The sequence below is a fragment of the Cavia porcellus genome, unplaced genomic scaffold (genome assembly GCF_034190915.1).
Source record: "Cavia porcellus strain 051 isolate PalLab524CR breed Dunkin Hartley unplaced genomic scaffold, mCavPor4.1 scaffold_16, whole genome shotgun sequence".
Taxonomy (NCBI): domain Eukaryota; kingdom Metazoa; phylum Chordata; class Mammalia; order Rodentia; family Caviidae; genus Cavia; species Cavia porcellus.
Genome location: NW_026947499.1, coordinates 55,121,906 through 55,148,635, shown reverse-complemented (window position 1 = coordinate 55,148,635; position 26,730 = coordinate 55,121,906). Strand labels below are relative to the sequence as shown.

General features: G+C 48.2%; 1 protein-coding gene and 1 long non-coding RNA gene across 10 annotated transcripts in view; one reads left to right on the top strand and one right to left on the bottom strand.

Moving 5' to 3' along the window:
• Positions 1 to 26,730, bottom strand: part of Katnip (katanin interacting protein) — a 193,377-nt gene that overhangs the window by 114,042 nt on the left and 52,605 nt on the right. For 6 of the 9 annotated variants that reach the window (XM_063226710.1, XM_013141984.2, XM_013141986.2 and 3 more), the window contains 4 exons: positions 22,324 to 22,400; positions 13,927 to 14,096; positions 12,136 to 12,233; positions 2,609 to 2,740 (listed from right to left, as the gene is read on the bottom strand). In XM_063226710.1, coding sequence (XP_063082780.1) covers positions 2,609 to 2,740; positions 12,136 to 12,233; positions 13,927 to 14,096; positions 22,324 to 22,400 — 477 coding nt within the window. The remainder of the gene's footprint in view (positions 1 to 2,608; positions 2,741 to 12,135; positions 12,234 to 13,926; positions 14,097 to 22,323; positions 22,401 to 26,730) is intronic. The other 3 variants (XM_003478217.4, XM_063226712.1, XM_063226709.1) reach the window with 3 other exon arrangements.
• Positions 790 to 14,623, top strand: LOC111753932 (uncharacterized). The gene is made up of 4 exons (XR_002788688.2): positions 790 to 1,221; positions 5,196 to 5,292; positions 11,254 to 11,527; positions 13,796 to 14,623. It is a non-coding gene; the product is annotated as an uncharacterized LOC111753932 (long non-coding RNA).

The following is a 26,730-nucleotide window of genomic DNA, read 5'->3' as shown; positions in this document are numbered from 1 at the left end:
CCTTGGCAATGGGAAAGCTCACTAATACAAGGACCCTTTCCACCAGAGTTGTAAAGTTGCTGCAACTGTACGACTTCCTGACTGATGCAAGGAAAATCGCATTCTTACAATTGTCAAACCCTACCCAATCTGCCTCATGGCTGTTCTCTGATCTTCCTTCTGCCCCTGCTCTCCCTCCTCAGGACCTATGCACCTGCTGAGGCTGGGCCTCTGGTGCTCTGATCCACATGGCTCATTCCCTCACTCCCTAGAGATAGCTCCTCAAACACCACCTCAGCAAAAGTCAGACCCCGTCCACTTGCCCTAAATATAATACAGCAGCTCCTGCCCATCTTTCTCTATCCCTTATTCTGCTCAATTTCTCCATCAGCCTCTCACCTCCTGACACCTAATATGCTGGTTTATCATCAGTGGATCTTCAGCACTGGACTGTGGTGAGGACCATGGCCATTTGGAATACTCATACCTGTTTAAGGGGACAGCTGCTCCAAAGCCCCAGTCATTGTTGCTATGCAAGAATGTGGTCTCTGCTTTTCAAGAGAAGCTGCCATTCAGGTTTTCCCACAGAACGTCCTGATTCTCAAGTGTCAGCTAGTAATTTACAACCTTCCAAGGCACTGTGCAAGGTAATGGGATGGAGGCCAACAGAACATGACTGTAGCATGTGGCCATGTGAGCCCAGCGCTGCCGAGAAGCTCAAGTTCACAGTGATGAGCTCAGAAGCGCAAAGGCTGGTGTGTCTCTACAGTGAAGGTCAGCTGAGAGTGTCCTTGGACACACGTTTCCTGCTGCTCCATTTCAGGCTGCACTTGCAAACAGTGCTTGGGGCTGAGTATATTTAGCCAGGTGCCTTTCCTCCCTCTTCCCTGTCTGATCACATCTCTTAATACTTTTGCCTTTGCAGGAAACCGGCACTGCCATTTCACTCCCTGCTTTCAAAAGGAAAATAACTCCGAGGGGAAATTGACTGTGAAGCCTTAAGGAGTGGCCCCTCAAGATGGGGAGAAAAAGGAAAGAAAGAAATACAATCAGGCGCTCACAGTGGAGGAAATTAAGTGCTGGCAGAGCAGCAGCCGTGCCAGTCCAGAGCCTGCACACCCAGGAATGCTAATGGCCTTAGAAACTGGTGAGGGACTCTGCCACCCTGGGTGCAGGGAGCTGGGATGCTCGAGGGGGAAGATCGTGTTCATTTAACAAGGAATTCTGGACACTGGACCAAAGGTAAATCATCATGGCCTCTGGCTTGAAGGGCACACATGCATTCTGAGGGGCGGGGGTAACACTGAATTTGGCTAAAATCCAGCCTCCGAGCAAACTAAGAGAAACTGAAGAATCGTTTTGCACAGATTGAGTGGGGGACTATTTCATGGACTCAAAGGTCAACTGTATGGTGGGGGTGTGTGTGTGTGTGTGTGTGGAGATATGCTTTAAAGGCAATAAGCCCACAATTTGCCCATTGTTTCATCCCACTTTTATAGACTGGATGAGGAAACAAGGTCAGTGACTGGATCACTGATTAGAAAAGGAACGTTTCTTTCTTTCTTTCTTTCTTTCTTTTTTTTTTTAATTCAGGAAGACAAACATTCCCAGCTAACACAACCAGGATGTGAAACAAAATGATCACTCACTCCTTACCTGTCCCTCCTTTATAAGCAAAAAAGAAAACACAGGCACACAAACAGCCATCAGAGGAACGTTTCCTGGACAACATTTCCATCTCCATGTGAGTCATTTTCATTTTACAGAAGCACTTTTAGGTACTGAAGCAGCAAGCAGAAGCAAGACTCTGCCCTTGCAAGCTGCTGCCAGGGCCCACGGCTGAGCAAACACTGCTCCTCCTCAGCCACCAGGTTTCCAGGGAACTGTCACTGCTGAGAGAGGCCTTCCTTCCCTTCTACTCCACACATCTTACTGTCTCATCTCCCTCTTCTGATTTCTTCACAGAACTCAATACCAAGACAAATGATTTCCCTTCTTTACCCCTATTACCTCTCTCCCCTCTGGAATGTAGCTTTCTTAAAAATGCCCATCTCAACACTCTTGTTTCTGTCTATATCTGGGGTGCTGAGAACAGAGTCTGAGGCTCAGTACTGGGTGTCTGATCAGTGCTGGTGGAGTGAAGAGAGGCTGTTCAAAGGGTTTCAGAAATGAAACACCACCTGCAGGAAAGGACCAAATGCCCCCACCATCAGCCGCAAGAGCTGCTGCTGTGGCCTGGACTCAGGGTGTCCGCCGTGTGGTCTCTGCTGCCCTAGTTGGGGCAATGGTTCAAAGGTGTGCACGTCAGGCGCACAGTGCACACAGGTGAGGGTCAGCACACCAGCTGCCTCATCTCACTGCTGCCCTCTCCTCCAGCTTTCTCATGGATGTTGTTGACTCAGCCCAGACACAAGTCCTGCTGACCTCTGCCACAAGACGCCTCTGTACATTGCCTTCTGGGTACCAGTGTCAGGTATCTGGTCTGTGTGTGCATCACAGTATGTGTGAGGGAGAAGCCAAGAGAATAAGGATGGACTATGCCACTTCTAGAAAGTGCCTTAAGGCTAGGGCACCCCAAACCCTGATGTCCTGCAAGAGCCTTAAGAACAAGGTCCAGGCCAATCCCTACCTGTGGATGATCCTCTGAAGCATCCTTGGCCTTGACAAGCACATCCATGCAGGGTTCACAATCTTCCGAATAGTCCACAGGAGGTTCAATCTGTAGTCGAGAGCCGGCTTCTGTTCTGATCTGCACCGATTTCTATACATAAAAATGCAGACCATCTTAGCTACGATGGAATGAACATCTCTCCTCTGCTCAGGGGCAAGGGCCAGCTAGCACTGGAGGGGCTGACTATAGGAATCTGAGTCTTGGTGGTTTGCCTGTGTGTGACAGTGCTCATTTCTGGTGAGAAATGGTCCAGCATGTGTCTATCTTGGGCCAGCTCAGGGAGAGTCATTCCCCCTCTGCTCAGAGGTCCTGTTTTTCTGTATAGTTCTGAGAACTGAACTCAGACCACCCACATGCTCGGGAAACAGTGTTTTACTGAGCTACACACCCATGTTTCCATGCTTTCTTTAAATTTACAGATAGAATCTTGCTGCTTCTCAGACTGGCCTTGAACTTGTGATCCTCTTGCCTCAGTCTCTGGAGTCACTGAGACTGCAGGCATGTGTCACTGTACTTAGTTGCTCAAAGGTTTTTAATGGTTCCTACTTAAACTTTCAAAGTGAGCCCAGTAAAATTTTTTAAAAACAACTTTTCAGATTGAAATTCCTTACTAGCAAAATTTTAGCAGGTGTTAAAGTCTCTCCTGAAAAGGGACTCTGAGCTGTAATTTGGTCCCTGGTTTGGGAAACAGTAGTACCCTCATATACATGGATGTCTTAAGATGAAATAAACTGTGGAGCACTTCCCAAGTTTATCGGACTGCTAAAGGCTCTCTGATGGCTGTTTTCTTCCTAGCTTTCTTGGATCACTCTTTGGGGAGCACAGATGGCAGGCCATCCCCAGTCCACGTTCCCCTTCTTTTATTCTGAGTATCTGAGGCATGCACATGGCATGTCCTACCCCCACCCACCCCCACAGCTGGGGACGACCATATGAACACTTAGGCCCTGAGATGAGGGTGGTAGGTTTCCCTTGCCCAGGCTTCCCTTGCCCAGCTCCTACCCCTGCCGCTGGTGGTTTGAGCTGCCCAGGCTTGTGCACAAGCATGTCCACAACACAGTGTCCAGCTCCTGACCCCTTGGGGCAGACCAATGCTCCCCTCTTGGCAGTGCAGGTCACACACACTAGTCTCATGCTGTTTAAGTTACTGTTATTTGGTTCTATGAGAGCAGTCAGATCTGAGCCTTAACCGATGTACCCGGCCTGTAGAGTTCTCTATAGTGAGTCAGAACCACTGTCGTACACACTATCACTCACTGACAAGCAGAACTACAGCAGGGCCCTGAGAACCCACAGCTCTCTCACATCCATGCTCAGCTCTTCACAACACACACTGCTTGATTTTTCTCTGGGACCCACTTCCCTTCCCATTCTCAATCCGTGTACGTGGTGTGAGGGTGGGAAAGTGAGCCAGGCCTGACCACTCAGCTCCCTCCATCCCTTTACAGCAGACACCGACATCTGATTCAGGACAGGAACAGATCGAAAGCAGCCAATGAATAGTCAGGGAGGATTCCAGTTAGAGTCATGGGAAAGATAAGCCTACGTAGAAGGAGGCTCAACTAAAGTAAGGGGCCACTGGGACCATCCTGCTGCTCACACAGAAAGGTGGCTGACAGGCAGAGGCAGAGTCCTCAGCCTCTCCTTAGAACCCCTGGATTCAGCTGCAGCTGAAGCGAGACCACTGAAACTTTCTCTTTTTTGCTTATGCCAATGTGACTGGGATTTACGTTATTTGTGACCAAGTCTTGACCCCTACTTGTGTCTTAAACTCTCCAATCACTGCCTTTGCTCACACTGTTCTTCTAATCTCAGTGCCACTTGGCCCAATCTTCTCCATGAATCCAAAGGCTACTTAGCTTTGGAGACATTGTTCTCTGCCCACCGAGATCTGTCCGCTGCCTGATGCTGAGGCAACAATGTTCCTTGCCTATCACAGCACTGGTGTCCCTTGCAGCTTGGCATGGCCAAGTGCTCCAGGTGTGATGGAGTGAAGGTCATAAGGTAGGCATTCGGAGGAAGTCCAGCTTTCCTGGTAGTCACAGCAGACTCAGTGGATGCAGGGCTTTTGCCCTTGGCCTCCGTACATTTTGCTGGCTGGACTGTGGATGGGATATGTGGGAGAAAGGTCAACAGTCCAGTGGCAAATGGGAGAAGCCAGGTTCCTGGTGACATCGCCTACCTGTCCACGGGAAGCCACCTCCAAATGCTTCTTCCTAAGAGAGGACAGCAGCCACTGCCATTGTCAAGCCATAGTAGCCCCCCTCCTGTGACATCCTGCTGTCTCAGACCGACCGACCGGGCTGATACCCTTCTTTGGTACTTGGCATTTCTGTATCTGTCACAGCCTCCTCTGTGGGAAGGCCTGGCTATAATCTCAGGCAAATTGGTTCAACCTCTGCAATGGTCTTGCTTGTTCCCCATGTGACTCTGGGCAGGTCATCCATCCTCCACCACACTTGAAACCCTTGTCCCAGTGATACAGGGTGAGCCCTTGGGGCTGTGGCACGAACCTGAGAGAAGGCTTTTTAAATATTTCCATTAGGTGCCCTGTTTACCTCCCCCTGGACCTGCTGCTGATAGACAGAAGAGGACACAACGCTGTGTGTACTGACTTTATGACCCACTGGAAGAAATTAGAGGTAACTGGGGCCATGTGTTTTCCTGATGTCTTGGTACAAGGACCTCTTCCTCGTGTAAGAGTCAACTTCCAGACTGGGGATATAGCTCAGTGATACAGTGCTTGCCTAACATGCACAAGGCCCTTGAGTTCAATCCCCGGTACCACCAAAAAACAAAAAGCAATTGAATAGGAAGAGTTAACTTCCCCAGGGGACTAGGAAATGCAACTATTATTTTAACAAGGAAGACAACTGATTGCCCTCCAGAGCTCTGCACTGCCCAGGACAGAGCCTCTTCTGATCCAAGTCCACACTGCCTTCACCCTGTCACTCCTTTCATAGGAATGCCATGTCACTTAAGGTGAGTGGACTTAATGTGCCATCCCAAGCATGTCAGATGTGTTTGCCCACTAAACTCTCCTGGAATTTGGCAGGGGAGGGAGTCACCTAAGGCACAAGGGTGTAGGCCCCTGCCCAATGTCACATAGGTAGGAAGCCAGGGAGATGCAACAGTAGGCAATAGAGTGTGAGTGGAAGTGCTGTTGGCCATCTTGGTACCCTAGGGGAGTGGGGTGGGGCAGAGTTGGGAGGTGGAGACTGAGTTCTGTCATAGGGCTTGAACTCCTAGATGAAGCCATTCCTGAATGAAAGAGCTGATCAGGAAGAGACAGCTCTGCTGGCCTCTGATGTAAATCCACAAGCCTAAGCAAGCACCTTAGCATAGAAGCAGGAGAGCCCAGTCTTCCTTCTGTAGTTATCTCAACTTCCCCTCCTAGCAGCTCAGCACAAATGCAGCTTCACCAAGATCACCAGGGTGCAAATACCAGTCTGCAGGCAGCCTTAAGTTACTTGGCAAATCCTCCCCAAGTGCTGATTGGAAAGCCAATGCCCTGCCCTCCAGGCTCTCATTGCACCACAATGGAAAACTGTGTTTATGCAGCAACATGTGACAAAGTCAGTGTGGTCCAGAAAGAGTTTCTCAAGCTGAGTGGGTGCCTACGAGGGGAATAAATAGGCCTTCCATCTGGCCTGCTCTCCCACCCCCAGCCCCAGGAGCTTCCCCTGCTCTCTACCCCAGGCTGACAGCAGCCCCGCCCCTGAGGTTGGCAGCCCCCAGCGCTGGCGGCTGAGTGCCCGCCTCCCACCTCCCAACCTGTGCACGGGATGATGACTGTGCTCAGGGCTGGTTCCTGGCTTGGCATATGGCTGTATCAGGAGTGGGCGTCCCCGAGTGAGTGGCTGCTCTTTCTTGCCTGCTTGTATGCCCAGACCTGGCTAGACCTCTGCAGTATACACACTGGAGGAGGATTTAAAAGGCCTGACAATGGAATCCCGTGTTCTCATTTGCCAGCCCAAAGCCAGATCGTTGCTATCTGAGCCCACACTCAGCCTAGCACATACCCAGAGTTATTTGTGTGTACTTGCCACACTCCTTGGTAAAGTGTTCTAAGAGGTGTGCATTAAAGCTCATTGTCAACTAAAAAAGAGCAGGCAGGCGCAGGGGCGCCCTGTCTGGTAGTGCAGGTTGTGTGGTATGTCAATGGCTCCCTCTAGAGGCAGAAGAGCTCGACAGATAACCACACAGATAGGTTGGTGGGGGCAAGTCAACCTTCCTTGATCAATCTGTTCCTCCCATATTTGCCTGATGTCTTACAAATAACAGCACTTGACGAGCTGACAGACTGTGCTGTGCAAGGTCACTGGGAAGGCTGATGTTTTCTAGGTGTTTCATTTACTGTCCTCACTGCGGGGGGATTGGCACCCAGAAAGGGGGTGCCAAAAGCAGAGATCTCCAGGGTCACATTTTCTCTAGGAAGCTTTTCTAGAGGTGCCAGCTGCCTGTACCACAAAAAGAAACCGGTTATGGCAGCCAACAGAGTCCTAAGCCTGGCTCCCATTGCTGCAGGAACCTGCAGGAGATCTTTCAGGAAGGCCCACCCCACAGTAAATTGCTGCAAGGCCAATCCCTTCGCTACCAATTTAATGCTAAGAGCTGATGACGTTCATCAAATCTGACAGCATTTTGGTAAACGACGGCTCTGTTGATTAGGCCGCTGTCCACCCAAGTATTACAAGGCTGAGGAAGCCATAAATCTTAATCCACCGGATAGCAGCAGAAAGATCTAAGGCCCAGAAGTAGTGGGGGGAAAGGACAGTAAGAACAAGAGCCCATATATCACAGATGCCCATTCTGCTATGAAAGCAGCAGCTCAGAAGCCACAGCTGTCGCCATGAGCCCAGGTGAGGTTACTTGGGAGGGCCTCACAGCGGGGCATGTCAGCTGGCCCCTGGCTGAGGGAGCTTCAGGCTTGTGTGCCTAAGACAGTGCTTTCATTTGGGAAGCCCTTCCCCAAAACTGTTTGCTGGGTAAGATCAGAAGAAGGGAAGGTCAGCTCCATAGGAAGAGACAAGGTCAGTGGACATGGGACATGGGACTCCAGAGATTTGGGGGAGACCTGAGAACTGAGAAAGGCCGGTGAGTAGGAGAGTCGGGAAACGGTGTGGCTGTCAACAAGGTTGACTACCATGGAACTGCTGTGGCCCTGCTGAGCTGATCAATATGAATAAATGAATTATAATGTGGTCCCATCACTGCCTCCTGGAGAGCCCTGCCATGGGCAGTGTCCTCCAGGACCGGGGACAGGATAGCATCCCTTTCCTAATGTGCTGGCTTTGGAACAGGCCACGAGGAGACCATGCTGCCCGGCCCTGCTGCCTCCAAGAGTGTGAGGATGGAGACTGTGCTGCTCTGTCGTCAGAGCCAACCGTCGTCTTGAGCTGGAGCTGGAGCTCAGGGTTAGAGCACTTGCCTTGCATCTGCGAGGCCCTGGGTTTATCCTCAGTACTAAAACAACCAAAGTGAGAAGAGAAAACCTTTCTCCATTTTCCACCACAGTGGAGCTTGCAACTTAACTCCCCTTCTTGAGGCCAAAGGACACCCACTCTGCCCCTCTTCCTCGTGACAGTAATGATAGTGTAGCTGGCACACTGGGTCCATTTTCTGTCCCAGCTCTAGCCTCTGGGATGAGAAAGCTGTGAGGGTCACCATCTCTATTACAGTGCAGCCTCAGAGAAGGCGGATTTTGCAGCGGACAGAGAGGCCCCAGTGTCAGACCCAGATCACCGAGGCAGCAGTGGGTAGCCACAAGCCTGGTGACAAAGACCAGCTGAGACATTCAACTCAAGTCCCTCAGAGAATATGCACAAATTCTGAGGGAATGCAGTGCTGACATGGAGAAGGTGCGATGGGTGGCAGGGATGCTGCAGTGAGTCAGTGGGAGCTGGGGGACAGGCTTGGGGGTGTGGAGAGCGGTGGCTGTGGGCTGCTGGTAAGGAGAAAAGAGGTGCTCAGCTTTAGGGAGCCCTGCTTCAAGGCTTCTGTGCAGCCTCTGCAGTACTCACCCATGAGACAGGCCTTTCTGACAGCAGCAACAGGTGGGGGTGGGGGTGGGTTTGGGGCTTTGGGGGATGGAGTAGGAGCTGAAGTCTAAACTCCCTCTTGACCATTCCTCCCTATGACCTTCACAACCATGCACCAGCCACCCTCACTTCCTTTCACCTGTGTCTGGGGCCTGTGTCCCTAGGTCCTGGCTGTACATTCACTTCCCCCTGCCCCCGGCAGGTCTGGCCCCAGCTGCCTCCATCATGCATTTAAGTCCCTGTTCCGGATCACTGGGAACCTCTGCCACTTCCTCCTGCTCAAGGGATGCTCCCCTGCCCCTGTCCACTCCTGCCATTTCTTTCCTTTGCAGCACTTGCTGTTCCCTCGCTCTGTCCTCTAACCCACTCCACATAAGTGCCAGGAGCACCGGGCCTGGTTGTCTCCCTCAGTGCTCCAACCCTGGCACTTGCAAGGGTGCCAAACATAGCAGGTGCTCTGTAAGTGGCCGTGATTGGAGTGTAGGTCCCAGCAGTGTGAAGCACGCTAAGGTCTCTGCCCCTACTCTCCTTCTCTGTCCACTCCACTCCACCAATGGTCAGTACTATTTGTTAGCCTCATGGTCTAGGCCAGTATGGCTTAAACCTCTACAGACTGCAGCTCAGCTGACGCTCCTTAATTACCTTATCACTCCACCTTACAGAGCAGACAGCAGGCACCAGCCCCGAGAGGGCAAGCTGCTCACCCAGGTGGCACAGCTGCTGAGTTGGGAAGCCTGAGCTTGACACCCAGGCTGCTGGTGGCCAGGGGCTGAACTTAGCCACGTCTTTGAATTTGAATGGCACCAGCTACATGTGCTCTGAGATGGTGAGGCAGACAGACCCTGCCAGTGGCTTGCCTGTGACACATGGCACATATTCATCCCCAGCAGACCTGGGAGGTTTACAGATACTAAGACCAAAGCTCAGAAGGGTTGTATTACCGACTCCAGGGTACACAGATAGAAAACAATCCAAAGCCTGCCCCTTCCATCCTCTGGAGGTATAAATACCCCGGTGAGTGGGAAAGTGGGCAAGGGAGTGGAAATGTGGTCAGCCTCAGCACCCAGGGGGTGGTGGCAAACCAGCAGGCTTATGCCCTGTCTTAAGTGGACAGCGACTACTTGGCCCCCACTGGTAGTGGTCCACAGTAGGGTTCAGACTTTCTATTTTTCTAGGGAAATAAGGATCTAGGTTTTTTACATATACACAATATTTTGAATTGAAATGTTGGCCAAGTGACTAATAATCTTGTTAAACCGTGGGTCCAAATATATGGTCTGGGGGCAAGGTGGACCCACAGACTTCAAGTTGCCAACTCCAGGATTCTAGCAGCCTGGCCCTGCAGCTGTCTGAAAACAATCAGCTCCCACCCTCACCACGGTCACAGTAGGTGACTTACCAGATGTTTTAGTCCCAGCACTGTACACAGTGTCTGGGCCCTGGTCAGTGTCACTAAATGTCTCTTCCTCCAATGGACGCCTGCTTCATGCCATGCCTGGCCCCCTCACCCTGCCCGAGAGCTCTGGGTCTCTGAGGCATGGGCCCTGTAGTACCAGGTGCGGGTAGAGAGAATCCAAACAGTGGTGGGGAGTTGGCACCTCTGCTGTCCACAGGCACCTGTTTGCCAGACCAAATACTGTGATTCCTGATTGCTTTCTGTTTCTGGATGCAATTGGGGTTCAGCTAATCAGACAGCCTCACCCAGGATAGGAAAGCAGAAGTATATGGAGGAGAGGAAAGGGACAGATGCTGTTTTTACACTGAGCACAGTAGTGGAGGTGACAGAGTCCCACACTGGCCAGGGTGGAGGATAAGGCTTTTCTTTACTGTGTGGCTCTAGAAGGTGGTGTCTAGCTCCCTGTGTCCTGGCTCCCAGCTCTGGTCATGTGTTTCTGAGGCTGACTGCCACCATCCTGCTTGTGTCCTAGCATACAGCTCCTCTCGCAAGCCAAAGCAGGCCACTCTTTCTCCCGGGCATGCTTCCTATAGGCCCAGCTCTAAGCCCACTCATCAGGGCAGCCCATGGCCGAGTCAGCATCATCTCCCAGCACTGCCACACTTTTTCTTAAAATAGCCCAGTGGTCTCTACTGTTAGCACTGACTGACCCCTTACTGATACAGAACAGAAGGCCAATTACAACCTCCTGGTCTCAGGAAGCCAGGAAATCAGACATGATTGGGCCTTGCGAAGTGCAGAACCACAGGAGAGACCAGGGAGGGATACTAATTAATCTTAGGCCAAGTCTTTTAAATTGCACAGACTCTGGGGCCAGCCATTAAGTCACAGTCTAAGATACAAATATGGCTCCTGATAATAGAAAGCACTCAAAACAACCAGAAGAACCATCTTGAGAGGGAAGTGGAAAACAGCCTCATTAATGAGAAATTAACATTCATTGCTGGGGACAAAAGAAGTCTCCAGGCCACCTGCCCTCTGGGGCTGCTCTTCAGCACTGAGCTAGCAGGATAACCTTCCCTGCTGAATCACAGACTGGAAGATGCCCCTCCAGACTCCCCACAGGCCCAGCCTTAAAATTTCAGCCTCCTCTCTTCTCTCAACAGCCACGTGACTTGCAGCAAGTGACCTTATCTCTGTGGGCCTCAGCTTCTCCAGTGGCACAGTGGTACAGACCTAAGGTTCACTGTGTACTCTGGCTTGATTTGGTCCGAGTTGAACACAGCCCACTGACAATATTAAATCCTACTGCTAGTCCTCATCAGGCCAGCATCTCCAAGGGGAGGAGCCTACGCATTCGTATTTTAAAAACTTCTCAGGCAACTGGGATGTGCAGATGTGCAACTGGGGCCAAGTAGGGCTCCTGGTCCTATGCAAAGGGTAAGTGACTGCCAGACAAGACCTCAGGTACTATAGGAACAAGAACATGAAACTTAGGGCAAAAGCTGTGGGTCTGAGTCTTGATTCTGTTAATTCTCAGAAGCTGCTGACACTGAAAAGTTCACTAAGCTTTTCTGCATATCTGTCTTCTCTGCTCCCTAAAAAGAATGATGTCAGACCCTACCCTCTAGGGCTCTAGTGAGGGTAAGGGAGTCATGTGGAAATTCAGACCTTGCCTGCTACCCCGCTGGGTACTGAAAAATGCAGGCCGCTGCCCACACAGCATCTGTATCAACCCACACTGTCACCTCAGCATCACAGGGAGGGGCTTTGTCTTCTTCACCTGCTGCACCCCTGGCTCTGAGACCAGACCCAGCATATAATAAGGAGCTATAATTGGCCCTTCCTGCAGAAGGGAGAACCAGGTAGCAGAAGAGGAACCCCTCAAAATCAGATACCTACACAGAAAAGGCACCACTACAGTGCTCAGGACACCTATCTGATGTCGGGAGGTTTGAAATGCCTAATTATATTTCTGTTCCCACATCAGCCTCATCCTAAAGTGTGATCCAGGGGCACAGTTTTTCTTGTACCCTGGGTTTCCAGACCTGGTGCCATCCTCGGCGCTGAACTTTGCTGGGTGTGGTCCGGGAGCTGCATCTTAAAGCTTCTTCTGCTTCTCGAAGCAGGGTTCTTTGTCCATAATCTGCACCAGAGACGAGGAAGGAGACAGTAATAACAAGATCACACTGACGGGTTGTCCTGAAACCGTCTAAAGTACATGTCAGTATGTCCAAAGTCTCGTCTGTGATGGCAATCACAGCAGCACTGTCCTTAGCAGCAAAACATTAAAAAAAAAAAAAAAACCATAAGCCAAAAGCCCAGCAAAAAAAGAACAGGTAAATCAGCATATCCAGGCTACAAAACAGATGTACAGCAAGTCAGTCTGAGCTCTATGCACAGAGATGAAGAAGCAGGCATAGGGCAGCTCGTGCAGTAGGTGACCATCTGTAGAGAAGAGGGGAGGGTACATGTATTTGTTGAATGAATGACTATGCTCCTAAGACTCCAAGTGCGTCTCCTGATTCTCCTCATCAGCAGCATGCCCTGACTCACACCATGAAAGCTAGGAGACCCCTGGTTTCTTTCCTTGCCCTGGAGTGGCTCTCCCAAGGCAACATTTTTGGGACATCATTTTCTCCTTTACTCTTCTGCTGCTGTTGTTCTGACTTTTCCTGTGTATTAATGGCTTAGGTGCTTACCATATGTATGAAGCAATGAATCAGAATAACACAAATCAAGGTTACTGTGTGTGTGCCAGGCACTTTTCACTTCATACATCACTTAAATCTTGCTGGCTAGGTGCAAGTTAGTCTTAATTATTCCCACTTCACAGAAGAGGAAACTGAGGGCCCGAAGAGCTTCCAAACTACTTGTGATCTTAGAAAGTATCAGGCAGAACTTATTCAAACCTAGCTGTCTCATTCCAAATCTTCTTACAACTCAGTAGCATGTTTTGGCCTCTCAGAGAAAATAGTCTGCCATGAAGGGCCCTCTGACATGCTGGGGACAGGCAACCTTGTTCTTTCTGTTTTAAAGATGAGACAACAGAGGCACAGAAGGGCAAAGCAGCTTCCTCACAGCAACATCACCAAATTGGGACCAGACTCCCTGGGCTCTGCCGTCCCATTCATTTGGTACCAAGTCATTTTTGGTGCCTCTGGGCCAGACATGAGTAGGGACCTCTTCCATTACACTCACAGGTGTCCCATGTCCTCCTTTTAGGGCATACAAAACCCACTTAGGGTGTGCACAGTACAGATGGATGAAATGCAGAAACAAATGGTATAATCAAACATTACACAAGAGATAGGTAATAAAGCTAAGAGATACCAAGTGAAAATTAGGTATAATCAAAGGTGCCCTAGACATGTCTTTAAATTACTGACACTTGAGCCCCAGAAAACATAAGAGTAAGTAATGTATTGCTCAGTCTGCCTTTGCACTTGGTAGTAGAGGCAAAACCCAATCTGAAAAGAGGAATTTCCTGGGCTAGCAGTGTGGTTCAGTGGTAGAGCACACACTTGGCATGTGAGGCCCCGAGTTTTCTCCCCAGTGCTACCAAAAAGCCTCTACTTTCTTGCTCTGATAATCTCCTTCTGGTTAAGTGGATACAGTTCACTTGTTACATTAACGAGTTACCTGCTGATAAGTTCACATGCACAGGGTATGGTTCCAGAATTCCTAATTTTCTTTCTTCTTTTGTAGTGCTGGGGATGGAACCCAGGGCCTTGGGCACGCTACTGGCAGGCAAGTGCTGTGCCACCAAGCTATACCCCCTAGCTCCCCAGTTTTTAAGGAAGAGAGCTGCTGCCTGGCCTACGAGGACCAGCGCTCACCATGCATCCCCTCGGCCTGTGAGGTGCTTCTGGAGAAGTCTGTGTGCACGGTTTTCCGAGGCGACGTCTTCAGCTCCGAGTTGGCCCCATTGACGTAGACAGAGAAGCCCTGCTCCAGGTGCTCCAGGCGCAATTGCACAGGGTCCTTTGCTTTCAAATGTTTCAATATCCTGGAAGTGAAATGTTCATGTGGGCATCTGAGCTGCTACCACCCCCACGCCAGAAGTGAACTGCTTTTGGAATGACAACGCGTGAGGCAGCTTTAATAAGAGGCCAGGTGGCGTGGGTCCAGCCGTTAGTCTACAAATGGCCTCTAAGAGGCCCATTACACACATGGAGAAACCGTGACGGGGAGATAGTTTGGGGCCCTGTGGGGAAGTTTCTGCCACTATGCTGAGGCTCAAAGGCACATTAGTCAAAATGAACACTTGCAGTCCCTGCCTGGTGGTGGCCAAGGCTGAAAAGAGGGGTGTGCACCGTGCTGCGACCGTATGACCTGGATTTTCTGAGGCAGTTTCAATTTTACGCCATTTTACTTTGTGTGAACAGTGATATTTTGATGTGTAACAAAAGGTGGCTTAGGGTCTAAGGCTTTGTAGAAGGGATTTCACATACCACATCCACAAATCAGGAACGGTCCCCAGCAGGCTAAGCAGACTAATCTCTTCACTTTGGAGAATAAATGTATTCTCAAATACTCACTCGTGGTATTCCTGCATGCCATATTTCATATTCCAATGAAGTTGAAAAACATATCCAGTGACGGATTTGTTTGAGACTGATGATGTGACTGTCAACCCCTTGGGCACAAGCATGGTGTCCAGACCTCCAGGCTAGCTTAGCAGTGGCCCAGGCTCATTTTTTCTGCTTGGTTCTCATGCCCTCTTGCTACTACAAGGCTCCCTAGGTGAGAAGTGACTTTTGTCAGCCCACCACAGCCCCACTGCCATGCGCCACTAAGCTCCCCAGAATTTGCTGCCACCTTCAAGCACCCCCATGTCAACCAGATTTATATAGAAAACCAGCCAGCATGGCAAGTGGGCATCCTCTTAGTAATTAAGGAAGTGCCCACCATGTTAGCAGAATTTCCATTTTTAAAAATAATCATCTTGCAAACTCTATTCTAAACATATACATACAGCTGATTTTCGTTATCTGAGGTTGTTATGTTTCAGGATGTTGCTGTGAGCATTGAATTAGTGAATATTAAACTACTGCTCCCAGGGAAAAGATAGGATTATGTTCTTGTGAGTCTCTGATCACATTTTCACCAATCAATCAACATATCACCTTGTTCTATGTGTGTTTGATTAAAGACACCCAATAACAGTTGACTCACAGTCATACCATTGGAAACTAGGGCCCGAACAAAGTTTGCCTGACATACCTATGAGGATGATCAAAAACTGCAGTACATTTTAGTTAATTTTTTAAAACCTATTGCAATAAAAGACACATTGCCATTAGTCTCCATCAAACTACTCCCTCCCCACACACACTCTGAACACACATTGTTCTGGTCGCTTTCTGCAGCAGTTCTGTCTGGAAGTCCTCATTCTTATCTTTAGTTGCACTGGCTTAGCTGCCTCAAAGTCCTGAACCGATTGAAAACATTTACTTTTCATGGTCATTTTGACTTAGGGAAGACCCAGAAGTTGCACGGTACCAGATTCAGTGGTTAAGGTGGATGAGGACATGCCATAACGTTTTTAATGAGCCTCTCTTTCTGACAGATGGCAGCAGCTTGGCAGCAGCAGTCACTATGTTTTTGATTGCACCTCGTAAAGACACTCATGACAGAGGACTTCCAGAATTGTTTCAGAAAGTGGCAAAAACAATGAGAGAAGTATGTGCAAAGAGAGGAGGGTGTATAATTGAGGGAGATTAATAGCAATGTATATTTTACTGTAATAATATTTTTTAATTTAAACACACACACTGTTCCCTGATCAGATCTTGTATTTTCTTCAGGAGACACAGCACAGCCTTTTTGTGCTAGGAGCTCAATACAGCCTTTCAGCACCATGCCTGGAGGTCAGTTTACCCAGAGAAAGCACCAACAAAAGCACAAAGCTTCAGTGCTGAGCAAACAGCAATGAAGGCCCTCGTACCAGTAAGAGAACTGAACCAAGTAGGCTGAGCGTTGTCCTGTCCTGCCTCTGCCAGGACATGTGTGTCAAGCGACTAGAGGTTTTTTGGATGCTCTGCACGTGTCTATAAGTGACTGCAAAAGTGCAGCAAGGACTGACTTCAGGGTTCAAATACACTGTGGTGAGCAGGCAAATACACTAATATGAAGCCTGAGAATCATGAGGATAAACTACAGTGAGACACTAAACTTCACAACAGTTCTATGGGTATTATTACCCTCCTTTAATAGATGAAGAAATTGAGGCATGGAGAGGGTAAGTAGCTTGACCAAGGTTAGTATGTGGCAGGACTAGGAAGAAAATGTGGGCAATTTGGCTTCAGACTCCCCACCAAAACAAAGACTAAAGCTAGTGAACGGATGACAGAGCTGCTGGTAACTCACAGAACCTTTTTGGAGAAAACAGGGAAACAGAGAAGATGCCCTATATTTGGCTTCTGCCTAGTAAGCTCATTCTAGCAAAACATTCCTAAGCAAAAACTGTGGGCAAGAAGATGGTCAGCTTTCAGACATTAAAAAAACCCAGAAAGCTACCCAAGTGTCCACCACCAGGGAAGGAGACGCTGGGATGTTCTGCAGCAGGAATGGATATTTGGACTCTACAGGGATACGGGGGCAGGGGCAATTGGTACCTGCTGGGAGCAGTGGAAAAGAGCAGAATGGGAACAGTACATAGATTTTAAAGCAAAGATGTGGTGAGCATATCTGCAACCTAGAATGGACGTTGATAAATGTAAAAATGAAATCAGTTGTTGAGGTAAGGTGGTAGCAGCCACAGGCAATTTCTTTGTTTACTTTTTAAATGTTTCTTTAGCAGCTGACACATCCATCTTTTCAACAATCATGGCAGGAACATTTATTACAGACTGCTTATCTCTTGCCAGCCTTGGAAGCCTGGGAGATGCCTGATTGTTGGGCAACAACATAAAAACAGAAGGAAAACACAAGTATCTAAGAGACAACTTCCAAACACGGCAAGCGCTGTGCTTGTGGGAGCGAATCATCAAGGGACACTTGGGTATCAGCGTCTCTGTGAAGAGTAGCATGGGGCAGGAAGGGAATGTGCACAGCAAGACAGAGCTTGGTGCCTCAGTTTCTCTCTCTCCCAGGGCTTCCCTGCCTTCTGCGCCTTGGTACGGCATCCTGTTACCTGGGATCTGGGGCCAGCACTGCACATGTGCCTCTACTTAAGCAGGATGATTTATGAAAATGTGGATTTATGAAACTGATAAATTAGGAGATAATTATTCAGACTGTGAAAGGAATTGCTAAAGGAACTCCCCTGAGCACATCAGTAACATTCAGGTGGCAACAGAGAAATAGACTTTTTAAAAAAATTGATAGCCTGCTTTGCATAAAAAGCTGTCCTTGGGGTAGAGGATCCAGATAAATCAGATTTAGCTCCCACCCTGTCTGAAATTGAGCCTGTACCCACCTCATGCCCCACCAGCCTCTATTCTCCTACCTCTTTTCTTCTGTTCATGACACAGATCACTAGTGATGCTGAATTATGGATCTGCCTGGTATCTGTTTCTTCTTCCTGCTTCACCAGAACCTAGGCTCAAGCACCTGTCAGGCTGGCTGCAATGTCTGCCTCGTGTGACCAACGAGGAGGAGGTGCTCAGTACCTGCTTCCTAAACAAGAGACCCCAAGGACCTCAGGGTCTGGCAGGGGATTCCGAGAAGCATTTAAGGTTCACAGCTATCCAAAGCATGTCCCAGCCATTTCACTTGCATGGTGACCTCTGGCTCAGCCAGCCCTTGCACTCACACAGCTGAAGTAGAGGCACACAGTGTCCCAAAGGGTGTAGCTAGGGCCTGGCACAGCAGGGACTGGGCTGCTTGGGGTGCATTCTTCCTTCCTCATGGGCCACCAGAGCAGGGACCCAAGGGTGATTAGAAGCAAATGAGCACAAAGAGCAGATATATTTGCTGACTGAGGGACAGTGGCATGAAGATGACCTGGGGCAGCTGGGTGTGGCAGCACATGCTTGTAATCTCACTACTCTGAAAGGCGGAGGCAGGAGGGTCTAGAGTTCAAGGCCAGCCTAGGCCACTCAGTGAGACCTTGTTTCAAAATAAGAAATAAAAGGTCTGTGGCTGTAGGTCAGTGTGAAGGCCCAGGACTCAGTCCCTAGTGATACAAAGACACACACAGACACACAGATACACACACACACAGGAGCCAGAGGATGGTGAGCACTGATGAGATAGACTGTAGGCTTGCTACGCACTTTCAAGTACCTTGTCTCACTGCACTTCCGGTTGGCTGTGGGGTTTAAGCCTCCTTTTGGCCTGTACTATAGACAAACCTGCCCACAACTAGAGCACCAAGAAACAGCCTGGCTGGGGATTCCGCTGGGCCTGTGCTCTGCCTGTCCCCTTGCAGTTTCCCCAGGTGCCTGTGCCAGAGGCTCTAAACCAGTGGAACTCAGAGGGAGCTGGAGCTCCCAGCTGCGGCTTCTGAGAGGCAGTGGTATCACATCAGAGCCTGCTCTGCAGGGTTAGGGGAGGATTAAGCACAAAACACCGCCATCCTGCCCTGACCCTGGGCAGGCTGCAGGGTCTGGCAGGTGTCCTTTACACTGTCCCTTACGAGGTGAACCTGTGTGAGCCAAGGTAGTATTGCAGAGGGATGGAGTTCAGTGCTGGGGGCTATGCCATTTCCTCAGCGTGTAACCTCAGGCAGGTCCCTCACTCCTGGAAAGACAGGCCCCTCACCCCTGGAAAGACAGAAAGAATGCCTGCATCTGCACTGGCTACCATGGGGACAAAAAGCCCCAGTGAAAGCACCAGCTACAACATAGGCCCAGGCAAGGCCCCCAAAAAATGCTGATCCTTGCCTTCCTCCTCTTTGCCTGAATCTCTTTTTGAGGGGCTGGGGTGACTCCACCTGCTTACATGCCTGTTTTCTTGTACATTTCCATCAAATGACCTTTCTCAAGGACCAAATGACAATGTTATTGCTGGACTGTTGCATCTGCTGTACATGCTGTGCTCTCCCTCTGTGGGGGGCTGCTGCAGCCCCTCTCCGCATGAGCTCCACAGACACAAGGCCCAATCTCTGCAGTCGGTCCCCATCACTCGGCCGTTTGATCATCCTGCTGGCTTATTCACCAGTCTTGTTGGGTGTGATTACACTGTGTGTGAGGCTGAGTGACCAGAATGGCTGAGAGTCTAGAGGCATGAGGTGCAGGGAGGCTCTGCACAGGGAGAAGCAGGGATGTGTCCTCCCTGTCTTTGTCCCCTCCTGGAGCACAGGACTGAGTTCTGCTCCTTTTGGCACATCTAAAGAGCTCCTCAAGGCCAAGGATTGTGTGATGGATACCTGTCCTTTATCCTATCCAGCCACTCTCCCCACCTGCAATAGCTCCTCAGGTTTCCTTAGAGAACAGCACACCTTCTCTAGGTGGGGACTAGGCTGGGACTGACTCTACTGCACAGTCTAGGTGTGTGGCTGAGGCTATGGCTCCCATCATACGTGGGGAGTGACTGGTTCCAGATGGGAACAGATCTTAAGCCAGGCCAATGGGAGCCCATACCACATACACTACTGGGAAAGAAATTCTCTCTTGCTTTGAGCATGATGTAAATAGGGTTTCCACTGGCTGTCTTGGCCACTATGAGGGAAGTAACCACCTGAGAATGACTCCTGCATGGGAAAAAAGAAATAGAGACAGAATAAGAATGGCACTGGGGATACAATTTAAGCTCCTGGTTTCAGCTATGCCTAAAGTTATCATGCTGGATGTCTTAATTTCATGAGTGAATAAGCTTCCTAGTTACACGAGTCTACTTAACCTCGGGGTTTTGTCCCTTACAACCAAAGAACTAGGCACTAATTTAGTCTATTTTCCTCATCACACTATTTTCTTTTGTATGAGTATAATGCCAGGCACCTGAAAGTGAACTCCTACTGGATGAATAGAAGAATAGTGTCGCCCAGCATTTTGGGGCAGCTGTGCTCAGACAGATCTCTGTGAAGAACCCCCTGATGATTGCACATTCTCTTCTCAGGTTACAGGCAACTGGGCTAAGCTGCCTGGACTGCCACCATCCATGAGGCCTGGTATTAATGCTCACAGACTGGTTTTCTACCTGGTTATATAACTAAGCTTCCAAGAAAATTATAGTTTAGATCCGCAAAATTCCACCTTAGTAAATGTAGGGCCATTGGCAGCCTTGGCAGGCTCCTCTCACTTTGCTTATCCATGAAAACATCAAACAAAACATAAAGTACAACCCGGCTCTGCTGCTTCTTGATACGACACACCCTAGGCATGCTGGTCACTCCTCTGTGTTCACTTCCTCATCTGTAGAATGGATACAGTCACTCTATCTGCTTGGCTGTGTAGTGTGCAGACAACAGTAAAATGGTAGCTAAGGTTCAACTGGCCATGGCTCTGCAAACTCTGCAGTTTCCCTGAAAAGGGGCCTCTTTCCTACTCTACTTTCTAATTTCCAGCGTTCAGGCATCTCTCTCAGTAACAACATGGTCCCCTCCAATTTTAACGCAATACTGGTTTTGTTTTGTTTTGTACCAGGAATTGAACTCAGGACCTTGTGCTTGCCAGGCAAGCATTTGCCATTGAGCTACATCCCTGGGCCAGCAACTCAGTTCTGATATATTTTTAATTGTCTGTGTGCTGCAACCTTGTCTCTGGAAATTCTCACATATGCTATCAGCCAGTACCTCTTTGACTATGCACTTATTGATCCCCCGATTAATGAGAAACAGGCTGCTCATAAGGAAGTACAACACTCTCTCCCCTGACAAGTCACATGGAGGTGATTAAACCATCACCCAGGTGTTCAGTGGCACCTTCTAGCCTGCCAGAAATGGAATGAAAACATCCTGCTCTGTGGCAGCGATGATGATAAAAACCCACCATGGTCCTCTCAGCACACGCTTGCTGGGCTTGGCTTAAGGCTGCCCCTGGGATGCAGGGAGAAAAGCACTGAGCAGCAGGGCGCAGACAACACTGCTTGGTCCTTAGGCTGGTCCTGCAGAGGCTACTCAATAGTCCTCTGGCCAGAGTGGTGTGTGGAAATGTGGGCAGGTATTGTTGTCATGGATATGTGGGGGGATCTTCATGGACAGAATTCTGTAATGGGCCAGTGGGAAGGGGTGCTAAACTACAATGCACAGGACCATCTGTACCACAAAATCATGTCCCACACATAGTGCCACCACGGCCCCTACTGGCTGACTTCACAGACCAGCCAGTCAGATGAGGACTCAATCCACATTCAGGACGATGTCCACCAGGACTCTCTTCTGCAATACCACAAGCCCACTTCCATAGCACAAAGGTTCAAATTACTGCCGGCCTTCTCTTCCTCCTCCCTATCATATCTGCTTTGTGAGTCTGCACTGTTCTCCTGTTTGGCTTGTTCTTTAACTGGAATTCATTACCAACATTTTAAAGCTCTGGAGATTTTACAACACATATCCAGATTTCCAGCCTCTCTGGCAAATTCAGAGGAGGTAGACCCTAGGGGCCTGCGTTCCCACAAAAGGTGGTCTGAGCTGAGCAGTGTGACTAGCAGAGTTTCAGGTTGCACCCGGTCCCTGCAGTGTCACCATCACTCACTGCATGGCCCCTCTTAGGCTTTGAGTTTGCAAACTCAGCTCAGGTTTAAGGCCTCAAGACAAATCACAGTGAAGTAGAATGAACCTTCTCAGCCCTGTAGAGGAACTAAGGCCTCACTTCTTTCAAACCATACCAGACTGCTTTGACCTTGATCACTAAACCCTGCACCTCCTCCTGTTTTTTTTTTTTTTTTTTTAACAACAGATACTAACTTAAAATCAGCCCTAATTTAACTTTAAACAACACACACTCCAACTTCAAACACAAATGTAAAATAACTCCAACTTCATATAACACAACATACAGGCTCAAGGGACTGTCGAAGCTGGTAAAATTGCAAATTGGGCTATCTAGGTGACTTACATAGGCCCTCCTAAATTCCTCCTTCTGAAAATCCCACTTTCTCCCAGAACAGAATCCCAGAACCAGCACTGCCGCATAGAAGAGTCTGCTACAGCTCAATCAAAAGATGCAATTAAAGCAGGGAGTGGAGAAACAAGAGCTGGGGTTTCAGGTAATATTCCAGGCCTCTGAGTTGAGGGACCTTCACATCCTATTTCCTATTTCCATGCAAACAGGGCCTGCTTGTTGCTAATAAATCTAGATTTTTATTTGGCTAATAACAAAGGCTGCCGTTGGACGGCTTCATCTTACCGGTTCCTCTGCTGAAGCAATATTAAATACTCATCATGTTTCTCATCAAAGTCTGTCACCATGTCCTTAGTGTAACCCTGAAATGAAGAAACAGAGTGGTGTGATAGCGGAATGCAGAAACGCCTTCACTGAGAGCCAGGTGCCACACACACCAGCGCCACACACCAGAGGCTGAGAGGCAGAGGCCAGCCTTGGCAAGGGCCCAGTTCCCTGGATGCATCACTCTGGCAACCCGGAGCCCCAGAGGCTGCCTGATGGGCCAGTGGGCTTTACACACAATGACTTTAACAATCTACAAAAGTTCAGTTTTCCAGCCTCGATGCTGTGCTGCTGTTCACCCTTCCTATGTCCTATGGAATTCAGAGCTCAGACAAGACTTGAGCCTTTAAGATCTCTCTCTCTCTCTCTGTCTCTCTTTCTCTCTGTATTTGTTTGTTGTTGTTTGTCTTACAGTTGTTTTGATTTTGAAAGGACCTTCCTATAACCCAGACTAATATGGAACTTGTAATGTAGTCTATGCTCAAACTTGTGATCCTTTTGTCTCAAAACCCACTTGCTGGGATTACAGGCATATGCCACCATGCCCAGAAAGATCTATTTTCTTAACACTCATTATGTGGTTATTTCAACTGTCATAACCAGATGCAACTCAAATCAGCTGTATCAAAACGGATCTCATGTTGTCCCTGCCATTACAAGAGGAATGTGTACTTATAAACAATGCAATCACTGCGGATGTACAAGGTCCTGAGAGAGAAGTCCCTTTGAGTTGCCATAGGTGACTCTGTGCCCCTTTTTCATGCGACAACCCTCTGCATTCTGTCCAGAAACCATTCAGCTGCTCCTTCAGTTCAGTGGCTTCCTTAGGTTGCCCTTGAATGCTTCTGTGGACTCCTGTTGGATCACCCTCTGCCACCATAAGTACCTGGTTTAGAGGTGATCATGACATGTCAGCCCTGGGATTTTGTTGATACTCTGGGAAAAAAGTTGCTGTCTTTTCTCTAGGGTGCTGAGCAGTTGAGACACAGGCTGGACCTGCTTAAGAATGAAGCCATTAAAAAGACAGCAGAGCCAGGTGCAGTAATGTACATTTGTAATCCCAGAGAGTCAAGAGGCAGAGACAGGAGATCTTAAGTTTGAGGGCAGCCTCGATAACTTTGCAAGATCTTGTCTTAAAAGTAAAATAGTGTATAGTTCAGGGTTCCCTGGTTCAATTTCCAGTATAGAAAGAGAGAGAAGGAGAGAGATGGAGAGAAGGAGACAGATTCCTAATGACATCATTGAATTTCGATCCATTCATGCCTGAAGAAGTCTGTGGAAAATTCATTTGTTGCTTCAGAAGTTTCAGCTGAGGTTCTGTCCTCTACAGCCAAAAAAATTCCAAGGAACATACCCTTAGAGACAATCCCTTTTACAATTTATAACAGCTTAATGGTAAGACAATTAAACTACACATATTCAAACTGGCATGCATATACCAATAAAACTTCTCTGAGAAAAGTCCATTGGATGTGTTCCCATGTTCACAATATATACAGACACAAAGCTACACACGCATATGCACTTGTTTTTTTTAACAAAACAGGATCATACTGTAAATGATGCTTTGTAATCTTCTATTTCTTAAACAACTTTTTGCCAAAGAATGGTTTAAAGATACATTATCAACTCAATACTGGTGAAGAGTTATAGCAAATCCCAGAGATCATTTCAAATGGCAATACGGACTTATTCAACAGAAAAGGCAATTGATAAGGAAATCCTAAGAATCATCATGCAGAGGAAAACAAGAAAGAAAAGAAAAAGAAAAGAATCTCCACAGTTCTTTTCTTAATTTCCCCATATCTGGTTTTAACCATTATTCTACTAGAATCCAACAGGAGGATGGTCCAGGACCACTTTAACCAAACACAAATGGCTCTCAAGTTATGGTGTCTGGCTTGATGATACAACCATTGTTTTTCACTTCCAGTTCAATATTCAGTGAGTTCCATGAATTATTCAACACTTTATTATAAAATAAGCCTTGTGTTAGATGATTTTGTCCACCTACAGGGTAATGCAAGAGTTCTGAGCAAGCTTACGGGAGGTGAGGCTGCCTTGGGCATGGTAGATTAGGTGTATTAAATGGATTTTCACCTTATCATGTTTTCAGCTGAAGATGGGTATAATGAGATGCGGGTCCATCTTAAGTCAAGGGGCATCTGTATAATTGCTTTTCCACTGTCCATTCTTGTCAGTTGCTCAGGTCCTGGAGAACTGCTGACCTTCCACCCCTCCCTATGTGTTCTTCCTGGGTTCTGCGGTACTGAGCCCCTTCCTGCCTGTGCCTTCTCTGGCTGTCCTTCTCCCTTTTCTCTCATATGAAGATGGTCAGTGTCTCTCTATTGTTTTGGCAGTGCTGGGAATGGAACCCAGGTCCTTACACAGTAGACAAGTCTATCACTGAGTTTTATTCCTCAGCCCCTGAAATCTTTGAGTTTTACTGGAGCTCTTTGCTGGCTATTTTGGCCAGTCTGGACATGAGCAATAATAAGAAAGGGTGATGATATGAAATTATAAAAAAAATTTTTAAAATACAACTAGCAATAGCTATAGCTGTCTCCTATTTCTCTGGCTTCCTGAGATACCTCTAGGCCAAAGCCCTTCCTCCTGTGAGTGTGGGCACAGCACATGACATGCTGCCGCAGGAAAGCAGGATTCAGGAGACTGGCTCAAGGGCAGAGGTGGGAGGGCGAGCCTTGGTTCCCTGTAGAATAGCAACACATGTATTCTGTGAACAATTTATGTCGCATTTCCAGGTACATTACTCTCCTTTGATCTTCACAGCAGCTCTTGAAGTGGTTATTATTACCCCACTTAAGATACAAGGAAATTCATTCCATGCATCATCCCAGAACACGAATACGACTCCATGGCAATTTACATAGCCATTTTGAAATATTAAAATGACCGCTGACAGATTATGGTATGGAATGAAGCATTTGATGCTATTTTTAGAAGAAATATGGACTTGAAAGGGATCTAAGTTTGTGCTGGGCTGTCTTGGGTTTTTTGTTTTGTTTTGTTGTTTTTTGAGACAGGGTCTCCTTACGTAGTTCAGACTGGCCTTGAACTCACTATGTAGCCCAGGCTGGCCTTAAAGTCACAGTGATTCTCCTAGTTAAGTCTCCCCAGTGCTGGGATTATAAGTATGTGCCACCACACCTTCTTGTCTTAGGTTTCATTCAAAGTTTCCAGGGAAAAATATCTACTCGACCCCACCAGGAGGGAGATGTTCCCAGAAAGGGCTGAAGACAAAGTTATCCAGCTGGACTCACTCCATGCATCTCCTCCTACTTCCCAAACCTTGATGTGCCCAAAGGTCAGCTGGGAACTACAGTCAGATACAGATTCAGGCTTAGTAGGTCTGAGGCGGCCGCAAGGGGTCAACTCTAATTAGCTCCCAGGGAAAGTCCAGGGACAACCCTTTGAGGAACAAGGTAGACGTCTAGTAGGTCTCTTCTCTGTGGTTCATGACACCATCTCCTCTAGTTACATCTTCTCTGAACTTGAGCTAGGAAATGCATGAGAGCCGGAGGCCAGACCTGGCTCTAAGTCATAATACTGCCACTTAGTTTACCTGTAAAATAGGGGTAATGCAAGTGTTAAAAGGCAGTGGGACCTTTAAGTGAGCAATATATGTAGGGGGTGTTTAGGTCACTAGGGCTCCACCTTCAGGAAGGGATTTAACATGGCTCTCAAGAGACTAGGCTAATTCTTGCAGGAACAAATGAGTTCTCATTCTCATGAGGCTGGATGAGTTACCATGAGAGTGGGTTGCTATGAAGTACGGCTGCTCTCCTGTTTTGTCTCTCTTTCGTGGGTGTTTGCTTGCCTTTCTGCTTTCCACAGTGTTTTAGTGTTCCTTGCAAGAAGGTATTCTATGTCCTGGGACTTCCCACCTCCCAAACCCTAAGAAACTTTTCTTTATAAATTACCCATCCTCAGGTACTCTGTTACAGGAGCAGAAAACAGCTTTAAGACAAGGTTAACCACAGACTGGGTACAGTAAGAGTTGAAAGGACTTAGCAAAGCACCTAGTGCTTACAAAGTTCTCAGTAGTGATTAGTGACATGGACATTTACAGGATTCGATTACTGAAATAACACTATCTCAGCCTGTCTCCGCAGTTATTATGCTTACTCCTAACCCAATCTCTTAAACATTCTATTCTCATTTCCAGAAGTCTACCTTCCTACCCCTCCAGCCCCCATTGCATGATTCTCCAAAGCCCAGCTCAGTCCCAAAATCTTCATGAAGCCTTCCCTTGCCACAGTCACCCCCACTCCCTCCTTTTCATTCTGAAACCCGGCAATTAGTATTAAGTTATATACAATACACTGCAAAACAGTATGTAATTAAGTG